This window comes from Phalacrocorax carbo, chromosome 7 (genome assembly GCF_963921805.1).
Source record: "Phalacrocorax carbo chromosome 7, bPhaCar2.1, whole genome shotgun sequence".
NCBI classification, from domain to species: Eukaryota; Metazoa; Chordata; class Aves; order Suliformes; family Phalacrocoracidae; genus Phalacrocorax; species Phalacrocorax carbo.
Genome location: NC_087519.1, coordinates 7,399,589 through 7,421,857, shown reverse-complemented (window position 1 = coordinate 7,421,857; position 22,269 = coordinate 7,399,589). Strand labels below are relative to the sequence as shown.

The 22,269-nt window shown below is 38.1% G+C and overlaps 1 protein-coding gene across 9 annotated transcripts in view; it reads left to right on the top strand.

Moving 5' to 3' along the window:
• Positions 1–22,269, top strand: part of CHD2 (chromodomain helicase DNA binding protein 2) — an 85,478-nt gene that overhangs the window by 15,711 nt on the left and 47,498 nt on the right. For 4 of the 9 annotated variants that reach the window (XM_064456172.1, XM_064456173.1, XM_064456178.1 and 1 more), the window contains 5 exons: positions 1,715–1,786; positions 2,495–2,584; positions 6,791–6,851; positions 12,289–15,475; positions 15,811–15,944. In XM_064456172.1, the coding sequence (XP_064312242.1) occupies positions 15,883–15,944 (62 nt within the window). In that variant the 5' untranslated portion in view covers positions 1,715–1,786; positions 2,495–2,584; positions 6,791–6,851; positions 12,289–15,475; positions 15,811–15,882. Of the gene's footprint in view, positions 1–1,714; positions 1,787–2,494; positions 2,585–6,790; positions 6,852–12,288; positions 15,480–15,810; positions 15,945–22,269 lie in introns of all 9 variants that reach the window. The other 5 variants (XM_064456171.1, XM_064456170.1, XM_064456175.1 and 2 more) reach the window with 5 other exon arrangements.

Genomic DNA, 22,269 nt, shown 5'->3' with positions numbered 1-22,269 from the left:
GACACTACGAGAAGAAAAGGTAGTTACTTAAATATGAATTACGTGATAAGGAGACGAATAGCTTTGTGTGTGACATGAAAAGATTTAAAAAGCATTAATTGGGTGTCAGTTTTGGATTTAGTATTCAGTTTGTGCATTTTTCAGGGACCTCGAAGTCATTTCTGTTTACGTAGCATTTTTATCGTTGTTTCGATGGTTAATAATTTAGAAGTCGTACAACACCTATTGCAAGACTTTCTAAAAACGCAAGTTTAAATGGAATGCCTCATGTTTGTTTTGCGTTGGCTTGCATTCAGCAATTGCCAATTTAAGGGTAAAATCGTAATTCCAGATGTATAAAAAGTAACTGTAGTAGAGCAAGAGGTAAATATTAAGAACTTGAGTTTCAATTGGAGATTGTGTATAGCCATATTTGTTGGATTTATCTGGTCTACGCTTGTACAGGATTATAAAACTCTGTGCACGTTTTAAATATTGCAGTTGAAGGTAGATATACATTTTTTTTTCCCGTACTTCCTCTGCAAATACAAATCCGTCATTGCAACAATGAAAGTTCGGGGTTTTTTTTTTTTTGGAAATATAAATACAAGTTTCAGCAACAATTGGACTTCTTTCACCTTTATATAAAGTGTTCGGTATCTTTATTTTAGATTTGGATTATGGTGGTTTTATAACCCCAGCAACAGTTCTGCAGTTTAGACCAGGTTCTGACATACACACTTTGCTGAAAAGAAAGTTCTAGCTTTAGGTGGGTGTCTGGTGTGTTTTTATTTTTTTTTACATATTAGGGGATAATTTTTTAAATAGCTTTGACTTCCTTCTTTCAGTGACTGAAAATAAAATACTAGCTAAGTGTCCCTGAAAATAACTTGCTCTTAATTCTTTACGTATTTTATTTAATGATTCTGCATTTTTGTGGGTGTAGGAATTTTAATTTATATTTAGATATCTTTTAATGTAACTTTAAATTATTTTAATTACCCATATATTTACAGAATTATTCCAGACTTCTTCTAGAGTATGAAGTAGTGGTGATAAATATAACTGCTGCAAAATAAAATGTTAAGCCTTTTCACAAAAGGCAAGAAAGTTGGCTAGAGGTAGTGCAAATATGGTGTTCCTTGTGTTAAAGAGCACAGTTTGGGATCTGATTAAAGGTTAAAGCAGCTGAAGGTTTTAAAACTGTTCTGAAGGGCGAAAAGGTATCTTTTTGGGGGAGGTCAAGTAACTTAAAATTTAAAATTCAGAGAAGCTGATGACAGAAACCATTTCAAAATTACTCTGCTCTCACTAGAGGTTTTATTTAATTTTGCATAGCCTTCTTGTAACAACTTTAATAAGAAAAAAGTACAAGGACTGAGAAGTACTGTGTGATAAATTACTCCTAAGAAAACAAATTTTAAATCTGCTAGACTTCTGATCTTCAAGTCATTCAAAATTAATGGGAGACAGAAGATTGCAGTTATTCATGCAAAAATATAGATCATGCATGTTATGTCAATCATTCTTCATCTCCAGTGTTTTTCTTCAGCCAAGAATGTACAGCCACCCGTACTTTTATTTTTAGACTTGAGTTCTAAAGATACAGTTACTGCTGTCATAAGTTTTTCCTAACTTAATAATTACCTAAAGATCAATAAATTTCAAGCATCTGACTTGTTCTGCTTTTCTAAAGCAAAATGCTGAAAATTTCCATACTTTCTTTTTTTTTTAGGTAGAATTCTATGAACAATGCCTTGTTTCCTGACTGGCTTCCAGAAGAATCGTTCATACCTTATTTTCTTAGGTAAGAGTGGTTATGACTTGTGGTAGTATGTTCATTTCCTTGTTATTTTATTTTTGATCTTGGGATTTATCTTTTTGCTACTGTGCAGACAGGAAAAAAACCCCTCTTTTTTAAATTTGAGAGGGCACGTTTTATAAATTACCTGGATTTCTTAAAAGCCTTTTTTTGCAGATAGGGTAGACTGTCTTAATGTGATGTTTATGCTGCTAACTCGGTATAAATTTTAGTTTACTATGGCTATTTAGTACGTGGGTTTTTATTTTTTTATTATATATGTATACACATACATATGTGTTGTATTTGGTGGGAAATGACAGTATTTTTGTATAAACCCAGAAGTTCTGTATGTCCCATTTCACCAGCAAAAACATGCATTTAACTTTAAAAACTGTTGGGTTTTGTACTTAATGAGTTTGTAGCATTAATGCTTGGGGTTATTATAGAATTTGTATATGAGAAATAACCCTGTACTTCAGGTATTCGTACAGAAGATTTTTGGGTCCTGTTTCTTGTTTTTGGAGACCTGAATCCTAATGCTTGACAAGGATAGAATATTACATTTTTGTACTCTAGGTGAAATTTTTATTAATGGTAAGACACCTTATGTGTTTTGAAAAAGTTTATAGCTGTTGAACATTAGAACTGTATGTAAAATCTATATGTACCTTTTGTTTTCAAACAAACCTGTTTGTTTTTTTTTCTTTAAAGGCAATTACTGGATATTGTTCTTACTTCCAAAGATTCAGATGGCTGGTTGGGTAAAAGACCTTGAGCAAAATTCTGTACTGTCCATACCAGGTATGTTACACTGTGTGGTGGTGTTTTTTTTTTTACTAATTATCCTGGAAGTAATTTTTTTTCAGAATAAATGTTGAACGTTTAAGCTCCAATGTTTCACCTTGTTGCATTTTCTTTCAAGTTATAGTGGATTTGAAAACAGCTAGTATGTACTAAATACAGTAACCTTAATGTCTCCTTACACATCATCTAAGCTTTTTATGGTCACTCATAAACAAGATGTTTTTTAAGAATCTGAAACGACCATGTCAACACATTGTAAAATAAAGCTGTGCTTTTGGGAATTGCCACCTCTACTAAGGACGTTCAGTCTAATCGAACTTTAGAAAAGCTTTTCTTTCAGTTCAAGGTATTGGTTCGTTAGCAAGTGACACTCATAAGCTTTTCCTTTCCAGTAAATTCTTTTTATACAAGAAACTTGGAAATGCTCTTTTCAGTGTAAATTTTACTCTAAAAGCCTAAACCTGCACCCAGTTGTTATGAAGTATCTTGCTGTCCTTCTTGCAGTATAAACAAATGAGCTTTCTAATGTTTATTACTGCTTTTTACACTGTAAGGTTCTGCATTTAGAGACAGAGTAACATGTTATATTTGAGTCATGCTTTCACCACTGTGTAATTAAAAGTTGGGGATCTTGTTTGCCTGTCTTAACTGGTTCCTTTTTACAGCTTTTACCATGCTAATGTACTTCAATACATATTCAGGACCTCAAAGCGTAAGGCATCTTCATGAAGACATGTATCAGGATTCTCAAAAATATTCTTGATAATTTGTTTTTAAAAATTACATAATTTATTATGATAACTTAAACAGATCTTATGAACCTCTGCCTAAGTGCAGCTCTTCTCTTGGGCTTGGATGAAGCTTCAGCCTGTTCATATAAGAGAAGTCATACCAATTTTGTATAAGCTTCTTAAAAATGTCTCTTTAGGTTGTAATAAGCCTTTATATGCAGTAGGTCACTGCTAACATGCAAGACAGAATTAAAATAATATTTATAGATAATAAACCTGTACTGTACACCATGGATGTCCTGCAACAAAACACAATTAGTGAACAAGGCTGTTAGGTATGTTCTAGAACTTTGTTGTGTAAATTGCTGATGTGAAGTTTGAGAATTAGAAGTTTGTGTTAAAAATGATCTGGTACTTTGACAAGAACAGCAGAACGTATTTGAAATCCCACGCGCGTTTTTAGTCAGCAGATATTGCAGAGTCTACTACGATAAAGGCAAGACTAGCCTGATGCACATAAGTCTCATAGTAATGATGGGATGGAACTTGTCAAACTCAAGACTTGTGTTCCTAATGTTAAATCCTTAAATGTTTAAAGCTGCAACTTTTAATTGACATGTTCTTGGAAAAAAAATAATTAAAAAGTAGAATGCTCAAGAGCAGAGTCCTCTTGACTGACCTGTGCATTTTATGGTAAATAAGAAATTGAGCACTTCTATCTTAACGGACTTATGCATTTCCTATATTGTCATTATGCTGTTTGTGCTGAATAGATATTACAATAAAAACAGTTTTAAATGTGTCTTGTTACTTTTGTGACCTCTCTGGAGCTGCCTTCTCTTTTAAGAGCAACGTTTTCACCTAGTAAATGGCAGCTTGATCTTTAGGTTAGGTAGACCTCACTAGGCTAGATGCACACTACTGGGGACTTGATGAAAGTTCGAAGTTCATGACCACCCTACAGCATAGTGATGAGGGTTGATGGGTCAGAAGAATGCCCTGTGGTCAAGTCTTAGTAACTTTTGGTAGAGGAGTCTCTTCCTCTGTGGTGGTACAAAGCTGTCATGGTTTTAGCTGGGATACATATTAAGTATCCTCATAGAATAGATTTGTAGCATTGACAGCTTATGTGGAAAAACATTGGTATGGTGATATATATATTATCTTTGCCGAAATACTTTCTTAATTTATCCTGAGAAAGAATATGATGTCGGCTAAATTGCTTTACAGCATCTGACCTTACCTCGTGCTGTAAAAGGAGATACGCTTTCCTGATTCTTAGAGCTAGCAGTGCCAACCTTTTGGTGAAGAAGTCATGGACCTATGATGCAAGGCATGTTTTATGTCATGCAGGCTGTACTGTACTTCTGACATCTCATTCTATAATTTAAAGATAAATATAAACCACAACTATAAGACTGCCTACAAAAAATAAATCCATGTTTATTTTTAAGTAGGGGATGGATTTTTTTTAAATCACATAGGGGCTACAGCAATTACTGTGAGTAGTCTGATTAAAAGATTTTTAGTTTGACATTTATTTAATAAATTTAATGTTAAATAGGAAATACAGGTGTTAATCTGAAAGTCTAATTTTTGTCAGCTGAAACTAGTGTTTGCTAGCTCTATAGTTCATGGCTCTTGGCGTAAACCTTCAGCTTTTGTGATGCATTCTATAGTTTGGGAGTGAATGTGTTCTGGATATTGAAATTAGAAAACTCAAAATACAGCGGTATATTTTATAATGATGGAAAAATGATCACTTGTGTGATTGTATGAAAGAAACATAATATGTTATTAACATCTTGGTGCTGTCTTTACAAAACTCATTGTTTGGTTCGTTTGTTCACTTCCAAGTAGAGAAGTCTTACTACTACTAAATGATACCACCCAGACAAATACTAGATCCCTTTTGCAAAATTGTGGTGAGTTCAGAAGAATGTGCTCAGGTTGAGTCTTAGTAACCTCTGCAGTAGAGGAAGCTTGTTCCACTGTGGTGATAGAAAGCCATATTAGCTATACTCATTAAAGTTTCTGTGAAATTACCATGACTGGATGCTATCTCTAGAATTAAAGAAAACAGGAACCAACTTGAATGCAGATGATGTATGTTTAGCTGTGCTGTAAATTATTAAAAATAGCTGAGAACTGTGAGTTGAAAATCTTTCAGTGATTAACTTTGCCTAGCCTTTATATAGAAAATCATAATTTCTAAGCAGGTTTTTTTGAGCGAAATGCTACATACAGGGCAGAAGATTTAAAGGGCATAAGTAAACCTCTTTACCTAGCTCAGTCTTTGCTTTGCGTGACTGATAGATGCCCCTTTTATGATGAAAGTTCAGCAACCATGTTTTGTTTCTTCTACAAAGTGCCCGTCCACCATTTTAGAAGTACTTCAGTTTTGTGCTTCCATTTAATAGCAGCTGCTGGATCACATTTTAAATGCATGTTTTAAACCTCTCTATTTCATGTTCATTTGGATATTGTGCATGTTTGTGCCAGTTCACTGCTATAATTTTTTATCGTTTCCCCTTTCTAAAGGTATCTTTTTCCATATTAGTAATTTCAAGTAATTTGCATCAACAAAGAAATTGCAATTCTGTTCATCACAGCTTGCTTTCCTTCTACACATCTGAGTAGATATCAGTTTGAAGAGGAAAATTTAGAGGATTGTAGAAAATAATGCATAGTATCATATCACTGAACAGGTTCATTAATTTTTATGTATTTGAGGCTATATTCCAATATAAGTAGATTCTGAGAGGTCACAGGAGAGGCAGTTCACTTGTACATGTTAGGTGGATGACTTGTATGGCTCATGATAGTGGATGACTTCACGCAGTTGAAATTTACAGTAAAAACTGGTTCATGAGTTATTCTAGATTCTTAGGTCTTATTTTAAACCTACTACCTCTACTTAAGGTGATTTTGATTAAATGTTTATTGAGCTGTATTGCCAATAAGCATTTTAAAAGTTGGGTTTCCATATATGGGCAAGGCCCAAATTTGAATAACTTGATCTGTATTAATGTGTTAAATAATTCCACTGCATCTAGCTGATGCCACCTCTCAGTAAAATGAGTATTTTGATTATTTTTAGGTGAAGGGCAGGTCAGTTAGTTTCAGCATACTTCCACTTGGTACCCCATTGATCTTTTCCAAAAATTTCAGAAAATGTTGGGATTTCTTTATTTTTGCTTTGTTTCTCAAGGGATTTGCGTAGAGGAATGGGTCTGAATTTCTTGGATGGTTTGTGCAGGTTCTTTGGTAACAGGTTGCCTAATGATGCTTCAGGTTTTTTTATAAAAATGTCTTTTGTACCATGTGCTGTGATCTGCTGGGAATTTTGGGTGTTTCTGTTTTGTTTTTTTTTTAGGATAGGGCTTTTGTAGTAGTCACAGGCTAGTGCTCTGGTCTTTATTTTTTAAATTTTCTTTTAATTCAAGTGTTTAATATATCATTTTCCCTACAGATGTGTTGAGGAATTGATTTACTCACTGTAAGCAAAATTACTGCTCTCGATTGAAGCACTGGTAAGTTGTTATTCCTAATAACATTTACTTTTTAGCTTTAAAAAAATATGAGCACACATGGCTATAATGTTTAACTTGCTGACACTTTTGGCTGAATACAACCTGAGGTTACTTAAAGTGTGTCTGTGTGTGCATGTGTGTTTCTAGAAGGATCAGGTAGAAGGACCACAGGAGCATTCTTGCTGTGCTCTTAGGAAATAAAGCTATACTTGGATAGTATTCTCAACATCAAACTGGAGAACAGCTTTCCTCTCTAATTGTAGTTCCTTGGTCTTCTGCTTCTGTGAGTTGACTCCATGTTTCGTTGAGAAGTACTAAATTGTAGACTTGCTTGTTTGGAAGGGTTTGGTACACAAATGTCTGTCTCTACAGGGAAGTACTACACACGATTTGGATAACAAATGGTGTGGGAAGTATCATAGCAGGAAGAACTTGTCTTACAAGCATCTCGTGTTGTCTTTTTATGCTTCTGTCAGGATCAGCGACGGTCTTTGAGCAGATAGTAACTGTCTGTTCTGTGATTATTCTGTTTCTGTTCTTCATTCATAAAGCTTCAGCTTTGCAGAAAATGGGATGTAATGCTGATATGGTTTCCTGGATTAAACTGCTAGCTGGTAGACTTCATTTAGGAATCATTCCCCGTTTAGTCAAAATCCAGAATTGGCAGGCTTGAGTAGAAAAATTCATTCAGTTCTATACTGGATGAATATGAGGATAGGATTTTCTCCAGTTTCTTTTACTAAAAGGAATTTGGTCTTGATGACCTTTTGCTGTGTCTGGCACATTCTGTGACTCGCTTGGGAGTTGTCTCTGGAAAGCCCTAAGTCCTTTTGTTTTCTTCTCTGCTTAAAATTCAGACTCCTGGACTTCATATTTTTAATTAGGGCATCCATTGCATTTTGTGTACACGAATTAACTACTTTTTAGTGGGAAGCTCTATTCTTACAGAACTATACTTCAGAATACTTGCTTTTCTTTAAAAGGCACAGTTTCTTGGAGGCAGTTCTTACAGTATGTCATGCTACCTGATTGAGTAATGCCTTCTTTAGACTGCAGACAGCTTGAGAAAGTGTTCCAAGATGCAAATATTCTCTTGTTTCAGTGGATAGATGATAGTGATTTTTAACTGTCCAGTGTCTATGTATGTTAGCAGAGACCTTCAGCAACCATGCTTACCTTGCACCAGCTGCCATCTGTGCTGCCTCACAGGCTACAAAAGCAGCTGCTCCCTGTTTGTACTCCAGAGTCCCATGCTTTCTTCTGATCCACCCACGTGGTGTGGAGACTAATGTAGAGCTCTTTTGAAAGGAAAAAGGAGTATGTGGGGGTAAGGTGCAAACCTCGCTAGGCCATGTTATCTTGGCCTTGTGTTCCTTTTTGTTTGGTATGTTTTATTTTGAACCAGTTTTATCATTGAGTTTTCATTCCTGAAGCAAAATAGTAGAAGTCACTAAATCTGAGGAATTCGGTTCTTACTGTGGGTACGTGTGCTCACTTTTGATGATCTTTGATAAGTGTTTCATTGCTTCTACTCTGTGTTCTGTAAGTTTTATTATGTTGTTCTTTCAGAACATTTTCACACTGCAGGTGTGTGTAGAACAGCATATTTCTTGCTGTATTAGAAGTAAATGTTATTCCTTCCAACTGTTCCTCAAAACTCTTCCTGTGTTGTCCACTGTTGCTCTCTTTCCCAGTCATCTGTTATAATCTCTAACCAAGCGACTCATGTTCCCTTTTTATATTAATCTTTGTTTCCTACATCTTTCTATGTGCATTTTTTCTGTTTTCTCTAATTGGATTGTAAATTTGCTGTTGTCTAATCTGGTTTCTTGAGCAGGAATTTGGCTTTTCAGTTACACTGAGTAATTCTTCCATCCTTTTCTGTTTTATAGTCCTTACCTAAAAGGGGTGAATGTGAAACTCTTAATTGGCTTAAAGAAACAGTTTCAAAATGCGTTTGTAAAAACACTGAAATGTGTGGATCTTGAGATCTAGTATTACCCTCTCTGGTTAACATAGTAATGTTGAGTTGAAGCGCTGATTTTAACTTTTTTAATAGAAGGGGGAAAATACTTGAAAACACCAGGAGCTTTATTGAAGTTGGCATACTTTGCTTAATGCAGTAAGATTTATTATTTAAAAATAACATACACAAAAGAGTACATCTGTGAATAAAGTCACATCTTACCTGAAATAAATCTCTAAATCTGAGAAACCTGGCAAACAACCTTTCTTAGCTAAAAATACCTGATGCTGCATGAGTTGTACATTAAGCAGAGCAGTAGAAGTACACCTAGTAGTGGTAAAAGCAGACGTAGGACTGTCCAGAGTACTTAGTTACTTCTAAAGGTTGGACAGAACATCATTATGGACTCGAGATGTTAATAAAGGGCATGTCTGCTTTTTCCTCTAGGGTGAAAGTTACCAGAGATGTGTCTCTGAGAATAAATATTGCTTTAATGAACTTTGAAGAGTAGAACTTCAGGTTTGGTTTGCTCAGAACCTCATTCTGTCCATTCAGCTCCCTCTGTTGGAGTGAATTCCCTTTACGAGCAGTATGTCACCTTGGTTTTTAAGTATAAGCCTCAGTGTGAGAGATTTCAGTCTGGAAAATTTTGTAAATGTATTGGTCTCTTATACACTTGCAGTGATGCATGGATATTTTACATGTTATTGGCCTTCAGTCTCATACTTAATGCAAAGTTTCAATAGATGTGAAATTGCCGAGGCTGCGGTTTTGGCTGTAAGAGGTTTATCTTATTGATGTGGTCTCTTAATAGGTAGAACAACAAATAAGGAATTACAAAAAAAACTGAAGAGAAACTTTTTAAACTCATATGTTTCAGAACTGTTGCATTAAACCTTTAGGCATGGTTGTAAATGGTTTCTGTCCCTTAATAACTGAGTGTCAATGTGTTACCAGTGATTTGATGGAAACTTTGAAAGCATTACATGACTGCACAGGTCCTTTTATTTATCATGACCAAAATACTGTGTTTGAAAACAAATACAGTATATAGTAGATAATTAAGCTTGAAAAATGGGATGGTGCCTAACTGATGTTACAGAAGGAATGAAATATTTGTGTCATCCAGCAAAAAGACTGGGCTACTTAACAGCTACCTTGAGTGTAGGATCACTACATAGGTCTTAGTGAAGGAGGATATTTCTGCAATATTATTGAAACCTCTTAGTAAAATGTGCCTTAATATTTAAGTAAAGAAATGAAATCTTGTAAAGCAAATGTAGATTTCACATGAAAAAGCGTACAGATTGTTATTAATGTTTTGGCCATTATTGTGGCATCTTTTGATGTATGAATAACTTTCAGAACAAGGGCTGTTGTAGCATGTTCTTAATTATAATATATCATCAGTTCCGTTTACTGCTAATTATTTTACAAGGTCAAGAGGAGATTTTAAAATTAATGTGGTGGGGTTACTTGCAAAGTTTTTGGTACAATCAAATGTAGGTGAACCTAGTAGGGAAACTTGCCCTTAAATTGCTTTTGGCAGATCTCATTAGTGTCTAAGGCAGAAGGCTACCCCAACTGAAAAGGCTGACTAATATGTAACTAAATTACATTTTTGAGAGGTGGGGAAAGCTAATGCCGGTAATAAAATAATTTTTATAGTTATTGTAAGAAGCTTAATGTACGGAAATTTAAACGGTCTCATTTATGGCGTTTCCGCTGTGCTCATGTTAGTACTTCTGAATATTTGATTGTGACAATAATGGACAACTTTGTGGTGGTTCATTTTTCGTGTTTGGTACCTTGGTTAAGGCATTAGCATTAAAAATTATTCAAAGTTTTAATTGATCTTCAAATGGCTAAATGGATTTCAGATTAGGCTAGTAGACTAGAACTAAAAAACCCCAGACGTAAACAACCCCAAAAATTTGTTTATTCAGTTTAATCTTCCAAAATATTTAATTCTTGTCTTAACTGAGGATGAATTGCATGCTCGAAACAAAGAATTTCTGCAAACTTGAATGTTCAGTTTCTGGTTCTGAAAATGTGAAGATCCTGTGGTTGAATACTATTACAGCTACCCATGTTGCACAATGCAAAGTGAATTACCAGATCCTGCATTCCACTTTTATGTGCTGTATTTCTTTTCCATTGTATTTAAAACAAGAAAGTCTACAGACAACGGGACATATGGGCAGTTATGAAAGTCAGACTGAGGCTTGTTGCAGTGGTTCCATTGCTGTTTGGTTTGCCATAACTGGTTATTTTGAAATGAGAATGGGGAAGCTGGAATGATGAGGCAGAGACCACTAGATGGCTCCACTGATTGTTGCTGTACTGTGGGTAATTTCTGCACCACTTGTGAGAATCTGCCCAGGATTATCAAGGGAACGACGTAGTGGTGGAGTTGGCTTTCAGACAAAAATGAGGTTAAAATTATACGCATTCAAAAGAATAAATTGATGTTGGAGTGCAGATACTCAAAATCATAAGACATTTCAAAACCTTTTTGCTAAGTCAGTCTCTTCTACAGCTAGCATTGGTTTTAAAATGATGTTCTTAACATTTAGTAACCTCCTGTACTTGATTTTTGCACATTAGGAGGAATAGTTTTTAAGTACATGAGCTTATTTTTCTTGGAAGAAAATGTAAAGATGGGGATATTTTGTTTGTATTTATCCACGTGGAAGTCATTTGATCAGTTTGGTTTGTCACTCACCTGTGGGCTTGGTTGCTGGTATATGAAAAGTAAAGTTGGAATATGGATCAGGAGTGGTATGGTGGCCTTGCTAAAGGCAACTAGTGTAACTTGTTACCATTTTCATCTGACTCCTGACACATCCTTTCCCACCAGTAACTGAGCCAGTCATTCCATTTGTTTCTAAGCGTGTGCTTGCTGTTGCACTGTGTGTCTTTCATGAACTGGAAAACTGGGTTAAGGTGGTGGAATGTCTTATTTCCAGTCACCATCTGTATATAGGAAACCAGTTTTCATGCCTGTTCATTGGTTTTGATGGATCTATGTCTTTGAAGAAGGGAGCATGGACAGTAGTTAAAATATTTGGCTTATTGTAATAAACCTGGTTTTCTACTAAGCGGTGTCAGCTTTAGTAGATGGGTCGGTCCAACAAACATGGTTGCCAGAGCAATGATCTCAGATTTCCCACTATTGATTTCTCTAGTGTTCTAACACTATGGAGAAATTTCAAATGGAGTTTATGGAGCCTGAAAGGGTTCTTGAACTTCTAATTGTTCCTCCCCTACTTCGTTTTAGTTTTGGTTAAAGTTTATATTTTTGACTTGATGATTTGACATTGTTTGTTCATGGTAAAAGTAGATGTTCTGGAATATGTAATATGGGTTGAAGCATATGTTTAAACTGTCTTCAAGGTACAGTAGTTGAATGTCTAGTTTAAAGATATGATCTATATTCCAACAGCATTTTTCTTTTAATTTTCCATAAAGAATCCAATCAGATGAAGAGTCTCAAAAGGAGTCTACGAATGAGACACCAAGATGGCAGTTCCACTGTTGATTGAGAGGTTGAGGAAATGGACTAATGCATGAGTGCTGTGATATGTCTGTCCAAGAAAAGGATGTTAAAACATGGACTCTCGTGTTACTAAACCAGAGAAGATCTGGGTTGTGACCATCCTATCAAAATGGACTTTGCACTTGAATTAATCAGGGGACTATGTCAGTGACTGTCCAATGATGGATCTGTTTGAGGACTGGGTGGCAAACTCTTACTCTCGGCTTGTGCATGCATAACAGGCAGATTCATTTGGTAAGAGATCTGTTGCTACCCTGTTGGAGAAAATGTAATGTTTTTTTAAAGTGACTTAATAAAAGGTTTTGGTTTCTTTCACACTTTGTGTTTGTCCTTTCTGGCTGAATATTTTTTCTTGTGTTGATATTGAGGTGGGTTACATTTTTGGTTACTATTAAAGTGAGAAATACTGTAGCTGCTAAGCACTAAAGCGAAGGTGAAATTTTGTGCTCTACTTGACTTAAAATGTGGTTTTCATTTGCATATTGTCTTCACTTTGCCATGACTTCCAATGAATTTTTATTTGCTGATTGGTTCATTCAGGTGCTTAATGTTAGGGGTTTTTCATTGCTTGGCCTATTGTCAGGGTACTTCTGCTGAACTTTCTGAAGTTATTTTAAGATGGAAATTATATTAATTGAAGGCTGGGCAAATATGACAATAAAGGAGTACTTGAATGTTTTTGTGTAACTTTTGAGGTATGCTGCTTTGGTTGTGTATGGGTACAGAAACTTTTCACCAGATTTCCTGGATAATGTACTTCCTGAACAGTCTATTCTGTCTTAAAATTGTTCTGTACAATTGTCCAATCTGCTTCACTGCTAATTAATGTAGGCTTAGCTGTGTGATGCTATACCATGTATTTGATGAGAAAAAAATTGAGTTATTTTTGCTGGTGCTACAGATGACATGTTAACCTTTACAAATTTTCAAATGGTTCTAATGTTCAGGAAACAATTCCCTTTCAAGTTCCTGTGGATCAGATAGTTACACTGTAGCCACCTTTATGTATGTTTCACCTGAAATTTGTAGTTAGACAATTGTTTTATGCCGGAGGGCCAAGGTGACAGACCTGGTCCTGAGATAACCTAGGTGTTCTCTTTTAAAAACAAAGAAAATACAAAACCAAACAAAACCCCATTGTATGTATTTAACCATTTGGCTTGCTCAGACTTCCTTGTAAATATCCATTTTTACTGTGATGAATTGTTCATATGTGATCAATCCAGCTTTCTGATGATACATGCTTGCTCAGGGTTGGTTTTGCCATGTGTTACGTGGTGGAGTTGGATACTGGGACCAACCTAAAGGTATCCCTATTCACATGAGTGGATTTACTTAGTGTTGGTTGATTAGAATGGTCTTGCATTGTGTTTTTTAGTTCTTGTGGTTTAGGTGCAAGGGGTCTTCTGTAAATAATTGGTAAACTGAAATTCTTTAAAATGGACTGTGGCAACAGAGCATATGCGCTCAAACCTCTTGATGTGGGAAAGGTGATAGGTTGTTGCAGGATGGGGATGGCAAGTGAGTGGAGTTGACAGGGACTATCTTGGTTCTACTGGTAGAAGCCAGTGTGTTCAGGCTGTTGGGGTGCTGTGCCATGGATGTCCCCACAGAAGCCCAAATTAGCTCATTACCCCCTTCTCCCCCGGCAGTCCCCCAATGTCTGATTTCACTGGCTTGTTGTGATGCGTATGAATACGCAAGATGTCCTTGCAATTTGAGTCTGTTGCTTGTGGGAAGACAACTGGTAGTCAGAATACAAGGGTTTGGGGGATGCTTGGATCTCCTCCATTTCCTCTGTGGTGCATCCTCCCAACACCAGGATGTTGTATTTGAGATGTTGCTTGATTTCCAGTTCTACAGCTTGGCTATTGTATGGGTTTAAAATTGGCTTGTTGTGTTAAAATCTATTAATGAACAATAATGGGTTAAGAATGTGAGTTCGAAATAACCCTTTTCATGGTGTCAGACTTATTTTACAGTAGTGCCTTCGCCTAACTGATGAAAATTGTGTAGCTGTTGGATTTTTGCTGTTGGGGAAAACCACTAGGGAGGCGCTGTCGAGCTGGAGGGGGTTATCAGCAATGCGGGGCTCTCTTAGGAGTGGGTGACGCTCTTGTCCCAGGCTTTAAGTGCAGGTGTTGGGTGATGGATGGAGGACCTATTGTCTGGGGATACTGGCACTGAATTGAAAAAAAAAGCTACCCCTTGGGTGGGCTGAGCCCCAAGGTGGGTTGTTGCTGGCTGCATGGCTGTTAGCTCCACTGCCATTCTTTCAAAATGGCTTGTAACAGCACCACTTCCTGTCCAGGGAGGAAGTAATTTTAGCCCAGGCACTGAAATATTTAGCAAATCTTTAAAACAAAAGGCACAAATTCCATTTCTTTCTGGTTTCAAAAGGGTGCCTGAGCCACATGGGGTTAAGGTGCCCCTTCAGCTGGGGTAGTTGGAAGAAGCCAGGGCTGTGGGGGTAGCAGGCACCCTTTAGGTGGAGGCTATCTCTTTTTTTGGTAGAAATGAAGGGGTGGGTCTATGGTACATCACCTGAGTTGTGGGGTAAATGTAGAGAGTGTCAATCAAAGGCAGAGCTCAGAGCTGGGAAGGAGCTCTAGATGGCGGCTGTGCCTTAGAGAGAGCGCGCTCAGCTCCGTGCCTTCCCCAACACTTTACGCAACTTTCCCTAACTTTCGGGCAGCCTCAGGGGGCCCCCACAGCCCCTTGCCTCTCCTAGGCACTAATCGGGGGCTGAGCGGACCTTTTTCGGGCAGAAAAGCAGCTTTTGAGGGCTCCCTTTTCGTGCCTTGCTGGAAAGAAGAAGCCGTGGAGAGAGCCCAGGTCGTTGTTTTTCCAGCTTAGAAGCCATGGCGTACCTCCATTTTTGTGCGCTCTCCTAATGAGCTTTTTCCCCCGGACATTTTTGTACCAGTTACCGCTTCTTTTGCTTTATCGGCACCATATTTTTGGGATTAGAATATATATTTTTTTTTCATTTTCTGAAATTTGTATTTTATCGTTATAACTCTAAATATTTTGGATCTAATGTTTTTCCACTACCCAAAACTAATATCGACTTGGTCCTGGCGGCGGTGCATGGATCAGGTAGGTGAGCAATTAATAATAATAATTTTTAGATTTCTGCTGTTTTGAGTACTTTGATTTTCGACCGATTTGAGCTGTATTGGGATGACGCAATAAGATACAGAGATTATTTGCATCCAGTGTTACTTTGGGAAAGTTTGCAGGATGCTCCTCTACTGTGTTTATTCTCGGATTTTTCTTGTAAAAATGATTATTTGTTTTAAATCTCCGTTTTGCCGTGTTGATCAGTGTTGTGTATTGTTATAACAATATCATTGCAGCGTCAGGACTTTGTTCCTGATAATGAAAGCCAGTGAAACGAACTGGGACCTTACCTTTCTTTCAACTTTTGACAGTAAATACCTGGGCACAGGACTTCAAAGCAAACAGACACCCCTGGCCCCCTCTTAATATTTAAGAATAAAAAGATGATGAGAAATAAGGACAAAAGCCAAGGAGAGGAGGGTTCAGTCCACAGCAATGCATCGAGGTATGATCTATCAACTTTCTTTTTTTTTTTTTAAAAACCTGTGAATACCCTGTTTACTTTGACAGCCTTGGGTTACTGTCAGTGCTTAATACAAAACATTTTACTGATTTTGCTTCCTTTTTAAGAAATGACCTTGAGATTGTTAGCATGCCACACCCTATTTTTTTGGTAGCAATTTCTGAAAGTTGTGTTGTGACTTAAGGGCCCATGTCATAGTCAAAAGGTACTGTACCTTTATTCAGGGGAGCCCTTTCCTCTATATTATGTTTTTCCAGCTTTTGAATTTCAGTTTTTAGGTTTTTTGTGCTGTGAAAAATGACCTTGTCGGTTTAGCCATTGCTGCATTGCACCATTTTACATACAAGGCAAATTTTTCTTTGAAGAATCTCAGAAGTCTAAACTTTAACTGAGGGCCATACAGAAGCCTGGTGTAGTAGTAAATTATAGTAAATAGACACAAGAAAAAGTTACATGAATGAAAAAAAGCTCATTTTAAAATATAAACTGGAAAGTGCCTGTTTGTCTGATACCCCTTGCTTCAAATTTTATTTGAGCTTGTAGAACTTTGATACTGTTTAGGTATTTTAGAATATTTTTATACAATTTAACCAGACTTTCTCCTGCTGGTGATAGCATTTCGTTTCATAAAATATACACTGGGACTGTTAACAAGGGGCTCCAAATGCTTTGCTTGTTTGTTTAATGTATTTTTGCTCAGGGTGTTTTTATTTACTTTTGTTGAGTAATGAGATTCTTTACAGATTTTTTTATAAACTTAACCTTGATGTGGGAAAAGTATGAAATACTGGAAATGTTTGTTTGCTATGAATACAGAAGTATAATTACTGAATTGCTCATTTTGTATTTAAAGGGTTGGCTTTTTAAAAAATTGGGAACTAAACTAAATGCTTTTTTGTTTTCTAGTTTGTAAATACACTTGAGTTTTGCATTTTGTTAAATTTAATTGAATTGTGGCCTGTTTATTTTTTCTGGTGTTGTCTTCAGCAATTTTTGACCAACATTAATAAAAAAGAATTTTGAACTGTCTGTTGTATCACATGTGCTCTGTGATGTTTGCAGGTGTTTGAATAGAATTCTTGATGTCCAATATTTAACCTTCTTTAAACACACAAACTTGAAATACTGTGGGAATATATATATTATCAAATTACCATAATCTTCTAGCATAAATTTGGACGGTGTTCTGGATGTATTAAAATTACAGTCAAATTTTAAATCCTAAAATGGATATGGGTAAGTTTGTTTAATTTGAAATTATTATAACTAAATTAGCCTCAGGGACTATTGAAGTATTACAACACCTATACAGAGCCTTTATAATCAGTTTAAAACACATCAGACTTTCAAATCATGCTATCTTTATATTACTGTAAACAGTGCACACAAAATATTGCTTAAAAAGTCGATTTAAAAAAATACGATTCAGCTTATTTAATTCTTTCTGTGTTTTTATTTAAAGTGCACATTATCAGCAAGACCAATAATAGGTATAATTTGTTCAGGAAATCTAAATCAAGGTATTTTATTGGTGTTAGAAATATTATGCTAAATAGGAGGTGAAACTGGAGACATCTAGCAGTAGTTCCACAGAAAGAAGACCTTTGGGTTTTTTTTGTCCTTAGGGGTATTATATTTGCATAGTCTCTCATGTGTGCTTTTGGTGTTTTCATTGAAAAGTTATTTATCATAATTGATCAATTTACATGGAACACCTGTTGTGTGAGGTTACCCTCCCCCTTCACAATTTTTTCCCCTCATAATAAACTTGCTGTGGGTAACATCCACTCACCTGAAGTGTGGGAACAATTGAGCACAGGATATTTGTGAGTGAGCCCTGTCGAGCTTATTTCTGAGCTGTGAGTCAGCTGAATGTCGTAAAATGGGCTTTACTTCCTGAGGTTGACTTGAAGTTGTAGGGGAAATGATTTCTAGGAAGTAAAGCCACCACTTTGCTTTACTGTAGCCCAGAAATGCACTGATGTCTCCGCTTCACGTGCTGCTGGCCAGCTTTCTCCCCGGTTGTGAGACCAGCTCGGCATCCCTGGAAATACATGAAGTCCTATTACATAAAGCCTGGGTGGGAGGCCTGGGTGATGGGGATGGGTGGAAAAGGTAGAGGCGGCTGGTGCCGTTCACCTGGGCTGGAGAAGCAAAAATGCAGGACTAGCGAACGGTGTTAAAGCAGAAGAAAATGAAATTCCTGCACACCACCTTAATGTCCTAACTGGGGAATATGTTTTGAACTGTCTCCTACCTTTCCAGTCCTAAGAAAGTGCAAAGGCATATGCTGAATAAACAAAAATACCAGAGGACTATCCCAAAACAAATGATTATTCTTGGGATGGGAAATGGTGTTAAGTCTTTACAGTTGGTAAGCTATGGGGTGTACTTGGTGTCTTCCTAGGTGAACAGCAACACCTGTCCTTTGTATATTGACAGTAAATCTTGCCAAACTTGAAGCTGATTGATTTCGTGCTACTTTCTCCACCTAGGATAAAATTTGGGATGCTGCAGTTACTAATAACCACCACCGGTGTATCTGGGACTTGCATTAAATAATTGAACAAAATCCTGGTGTGTTTTCTAGCATCTTCTATGCTGCGTTTCTGAAAGGCAGGTGGTGTGAGAGGGTATATCCATGATGCAACCCTAATGTGAACCTCAGAGGTGAGGGGCAGGCTGGGGTCCCCCAAAGTCCAGGATTGAGTTTTGATGGGGATAGCAAGTAACACACGGTGGATACGTTGTTCCTCTAGTTGCCCCCAGCCTGCAGATGTTGCAGTTGCTCTTGGACCTCATGAATACCCCAGTGTGGGAATGGTTTCTGCTACAGAAGCTGCAGGGTTGAACAAACCCTTGCAGCTGTGTCCAGCTCTTGGCTTCTGTAGCACTAAACCATCATTTTGGGGTGAGGGGGGGGGGGGGAAGGTTGTGGTGGGTTAGATTTCAGCCTGTTTTCTGTTCAGAGAGCTGCAAGTCTAAGGTCTGAAATGGCGGGTGTGTTTGGTTTTTTTTGCTCAGCGGCCACCTCACAGAGGCAGAGTGCTTTGCAGTGTATGCTGCAGCCTTCACAGAGCAGAACACCCTTGTTTTACGTGGCAGCCATTTTATGAAGATGTAGTTACATACGAAAGAGGATTTGGTGGGGGGGGGAGGAGGGAAATGAAGACATTAAACAAAAATTGCCGTCCCTGGCTGCCGATGAAAGCAGAGGGCATCCCCTTCTCGTTTCAGTAGGGCTCAGGAAGCCCCGATTCCCGGTGAAAGGAGAGGGGAAGGCTGCACCGCCTGGCATTTTGGTGCGGGTCCAGTTCAGTCACAAAATGGCTGTTCCTTTGTGCCGCATAGCTGACAGACATACTGCATTGCACTGTGTGTACTCTAAAAACAGCAGGAAGTTGCTGGTGGGGAGTTCAAAGGCCATCTTGTGCTCGCTGGGGACGGCTATTGGCTGCGCTCGCTTGGTAACAGGCGGACGGCGGCGGCGGCTCGTGCGGAGGCAGAGCTGTGCCTGCGCGTGATGGCTGCGCACGCCGCACGGCCTCTCCCACGCCTGCCCCGGCACGCCAGCCCCGGGCTCTGCTGGGCTGTACTGGGCTGTACTGGGAGCGTGGCCATGGACCGCGTGGTTGCGGCTGCCTTCCCTCGCTTCCTCTCATCTGGCAGCCTTGAGCTTTTATATATTTTTTTTTTAATAGCGTAGGCTATTTTGAGAAGCAAGTGACTTGAAAAGGAGCAGGGTTATTTTTGGTGTGGCTTTTTAATTTTTCCCTTTTTTTAACTTCAAAAGGAATTGCAGAATATCATAGTATTCCTGGAACATCTGCCCCTTTTTTATAGCATTATGGCTTTCAGCATCCTTGAATCACTAAAACTTACTCTCGCTTTCAACATGCATTTTGCAACTGAATTTTTTTGAGTGGAAACGTTAAGCACTTTTATTAAAATGCCTCTAACTATGGGTTTCAACTTTTCATCTAGGCTGACGGCTTAGTTTTTAGCTGTTACGGGCCGACGTGTATGTACGGAGTCTTTCAGTTTCGTTTGCACTGCTGGATCCTTTAACAAAGATGGGGTTTTTTTAACCTCCTTTTTAAGCTTTAACCCTTTATGAAACTGTCCTGAGGCTTTTCTGAAAAGGGAAAATGCTTGATCAGTGCAGGACACAAAAGGAATAATGTGCAAGGAATTCATATGAATAATGATGTAATCTGTGTGCAGCACAAAGGAGATTGTTCTTGTGTTGCTTTGTTACTTCTGTTTCACATTAGAAGGAAATGTCTCATCTAATTACGAATGCACAATTCTGAGACTTTCAACTTCTCTGTTTCCTGTTTAGTGATTGCTGCCAGGAATGGATACAATATATACAGTGCTATAAAAGAGGCTCATCAACTGCAAGAAGCTACATTTAGCTGAAATTTAATCTCTTCTGGATTGTTCTCTTTAGTTAAACATCTTAAGCTAATTAATCAAATTTTATGTATTCTCTAAATGCATGACTTCTGCTGAATAAAAATGGAAGAATGGGAATAAAGAGCTCACCTGGGTAATTCTGTAACCCTGCAAAAATGCTTCCATGGCACACAGCGTGTGCTGCTGCCAGGGCATTGCTATGCTTGTGTGCACGTGCATGCACACATGCTCCCACACCCGTTCCTGCCTAAATTTATTAGTGCCTTCAGCCAAGAGGAGTTGATGTGGCTGAGATTGTAGATTAGAGCCTGTTCCGCTTTCTGTTGGATTGATGTTTCACCTGCTGTACTTTGAGGGCAACAGTTGCCCTTATCTGCACGTTCCCCCCATTTCCTATATGAGCTGAAGCCGAACTCTCCCACGGCTCAGGAAGAAATAATGTTGTGTTGCAGTGCCACAGGGTCATACCGCTCCTAGGGGATGGCACTTCTGAGAACACAGGTTCTCGTGTGTGTGTCTTGGGAGCAGTGTGGCTGACTGCATTTAGACTACAATAACCACACTTGCATTTGCATTAAAACAAACATTTCCACTGTTAACTTTGAGCATTAGGAAGGCTCAGAGGGAGGGCCAGGAAGGCAGTGGTGTTCTGATTTTAATCTCTCCAACTCGGTGTAGGGAGAGGCCAGTTCCCATCTTTGTGTTCGTGTTTCACCCCTCCTCTCAGAAACCTGTTCATACTTAGTATGACCATAGCAGTAACATAGTGGGTTACTGAGTTGCTAAGCCTGCCTCTGAGGAATTTTTATGCTGGCATGTCTCTCTCTATCGAGGCTTATCGCTGCTAGTTTTAAGGAGCAGATGAGGGTACCAGTGGCAGATGCAGTGAGACTCGCCACACAGTTAAGTACCTGGGACTGTGAACAGGAGTGTAGGAACGGAACTGAAGCTTCTGATGCCACGGCCTTGCTTCTTTTGAGCTCGAGACAGCTAAAGCAAAGCTACTTTGGGTGATTTGGGCAGCTTATGCTGAAATTGCATCTCCTCATACATAACCTGGAGGAGTGTGTATCCACTGTATCTTGTTTCATGCTGCAGACAACAGTTCCAGCAGGAACTGAGGTGTTAAATTAGGCTGTTAAGTTCTGAAGGTGGAGAAGTGCTTCTAAATCTCTCATTGCCCCCAGCAATCCAGCTCAAGAAGGTGGTGGTAATGGATGGAGAAAGATTCTGTTCTGCATTATCTCTCCTCTCTTTCAAGGAAGATAAATACAAACAGAATGGCACTTAGGGAGGGGATGGCCTGGATTACCATAATTAGATATAAGCAGCCTTCTAGCGAAGGATGTACTGTTCTACTGACATGGTGTCTTACATAAATTTTTCTAGTGTGTTTTTATTAAAAAATGTGTGCTGAAATGCCATTTGAAGATGCTCTTTCAACAGGTGGTGGTGCGCTTGTAAAGTCTGCCTTTATATCCTGTAAAGAATCCTTGAAGTGAAAGCAAAAAAGACAAGATGAAAAAGTCACATCTGGTGACTTGCAATGAAGCTTTTGTAAGTCTGTCATGCTGTTAATGCCTCCTTTTCTTGGAGCAGGGAGTGTCTTTTGGATATAATAAGCAAAACGTTGATGAGTCTTTCCAAATGTGCAGTAGCTGTTATTACATCACTGCTTGTGCAGAACTGCTGCTAAATTATAATTTTCAATATACGGCTTGCTTTGTATTTACCTGTGGGCTGAGATAATCTATGCTGTGTAGTGTATGTGGTTTATGGCCTCGACTTCTAAGGTTAAAAAAATAAAAAGTTTAAAACAGTGATCTCGGATTCCCTTCTGGTGCTGTGCTGGTAACGCTTACATGGCGTTTCGTCTTGGCAGGGCTTC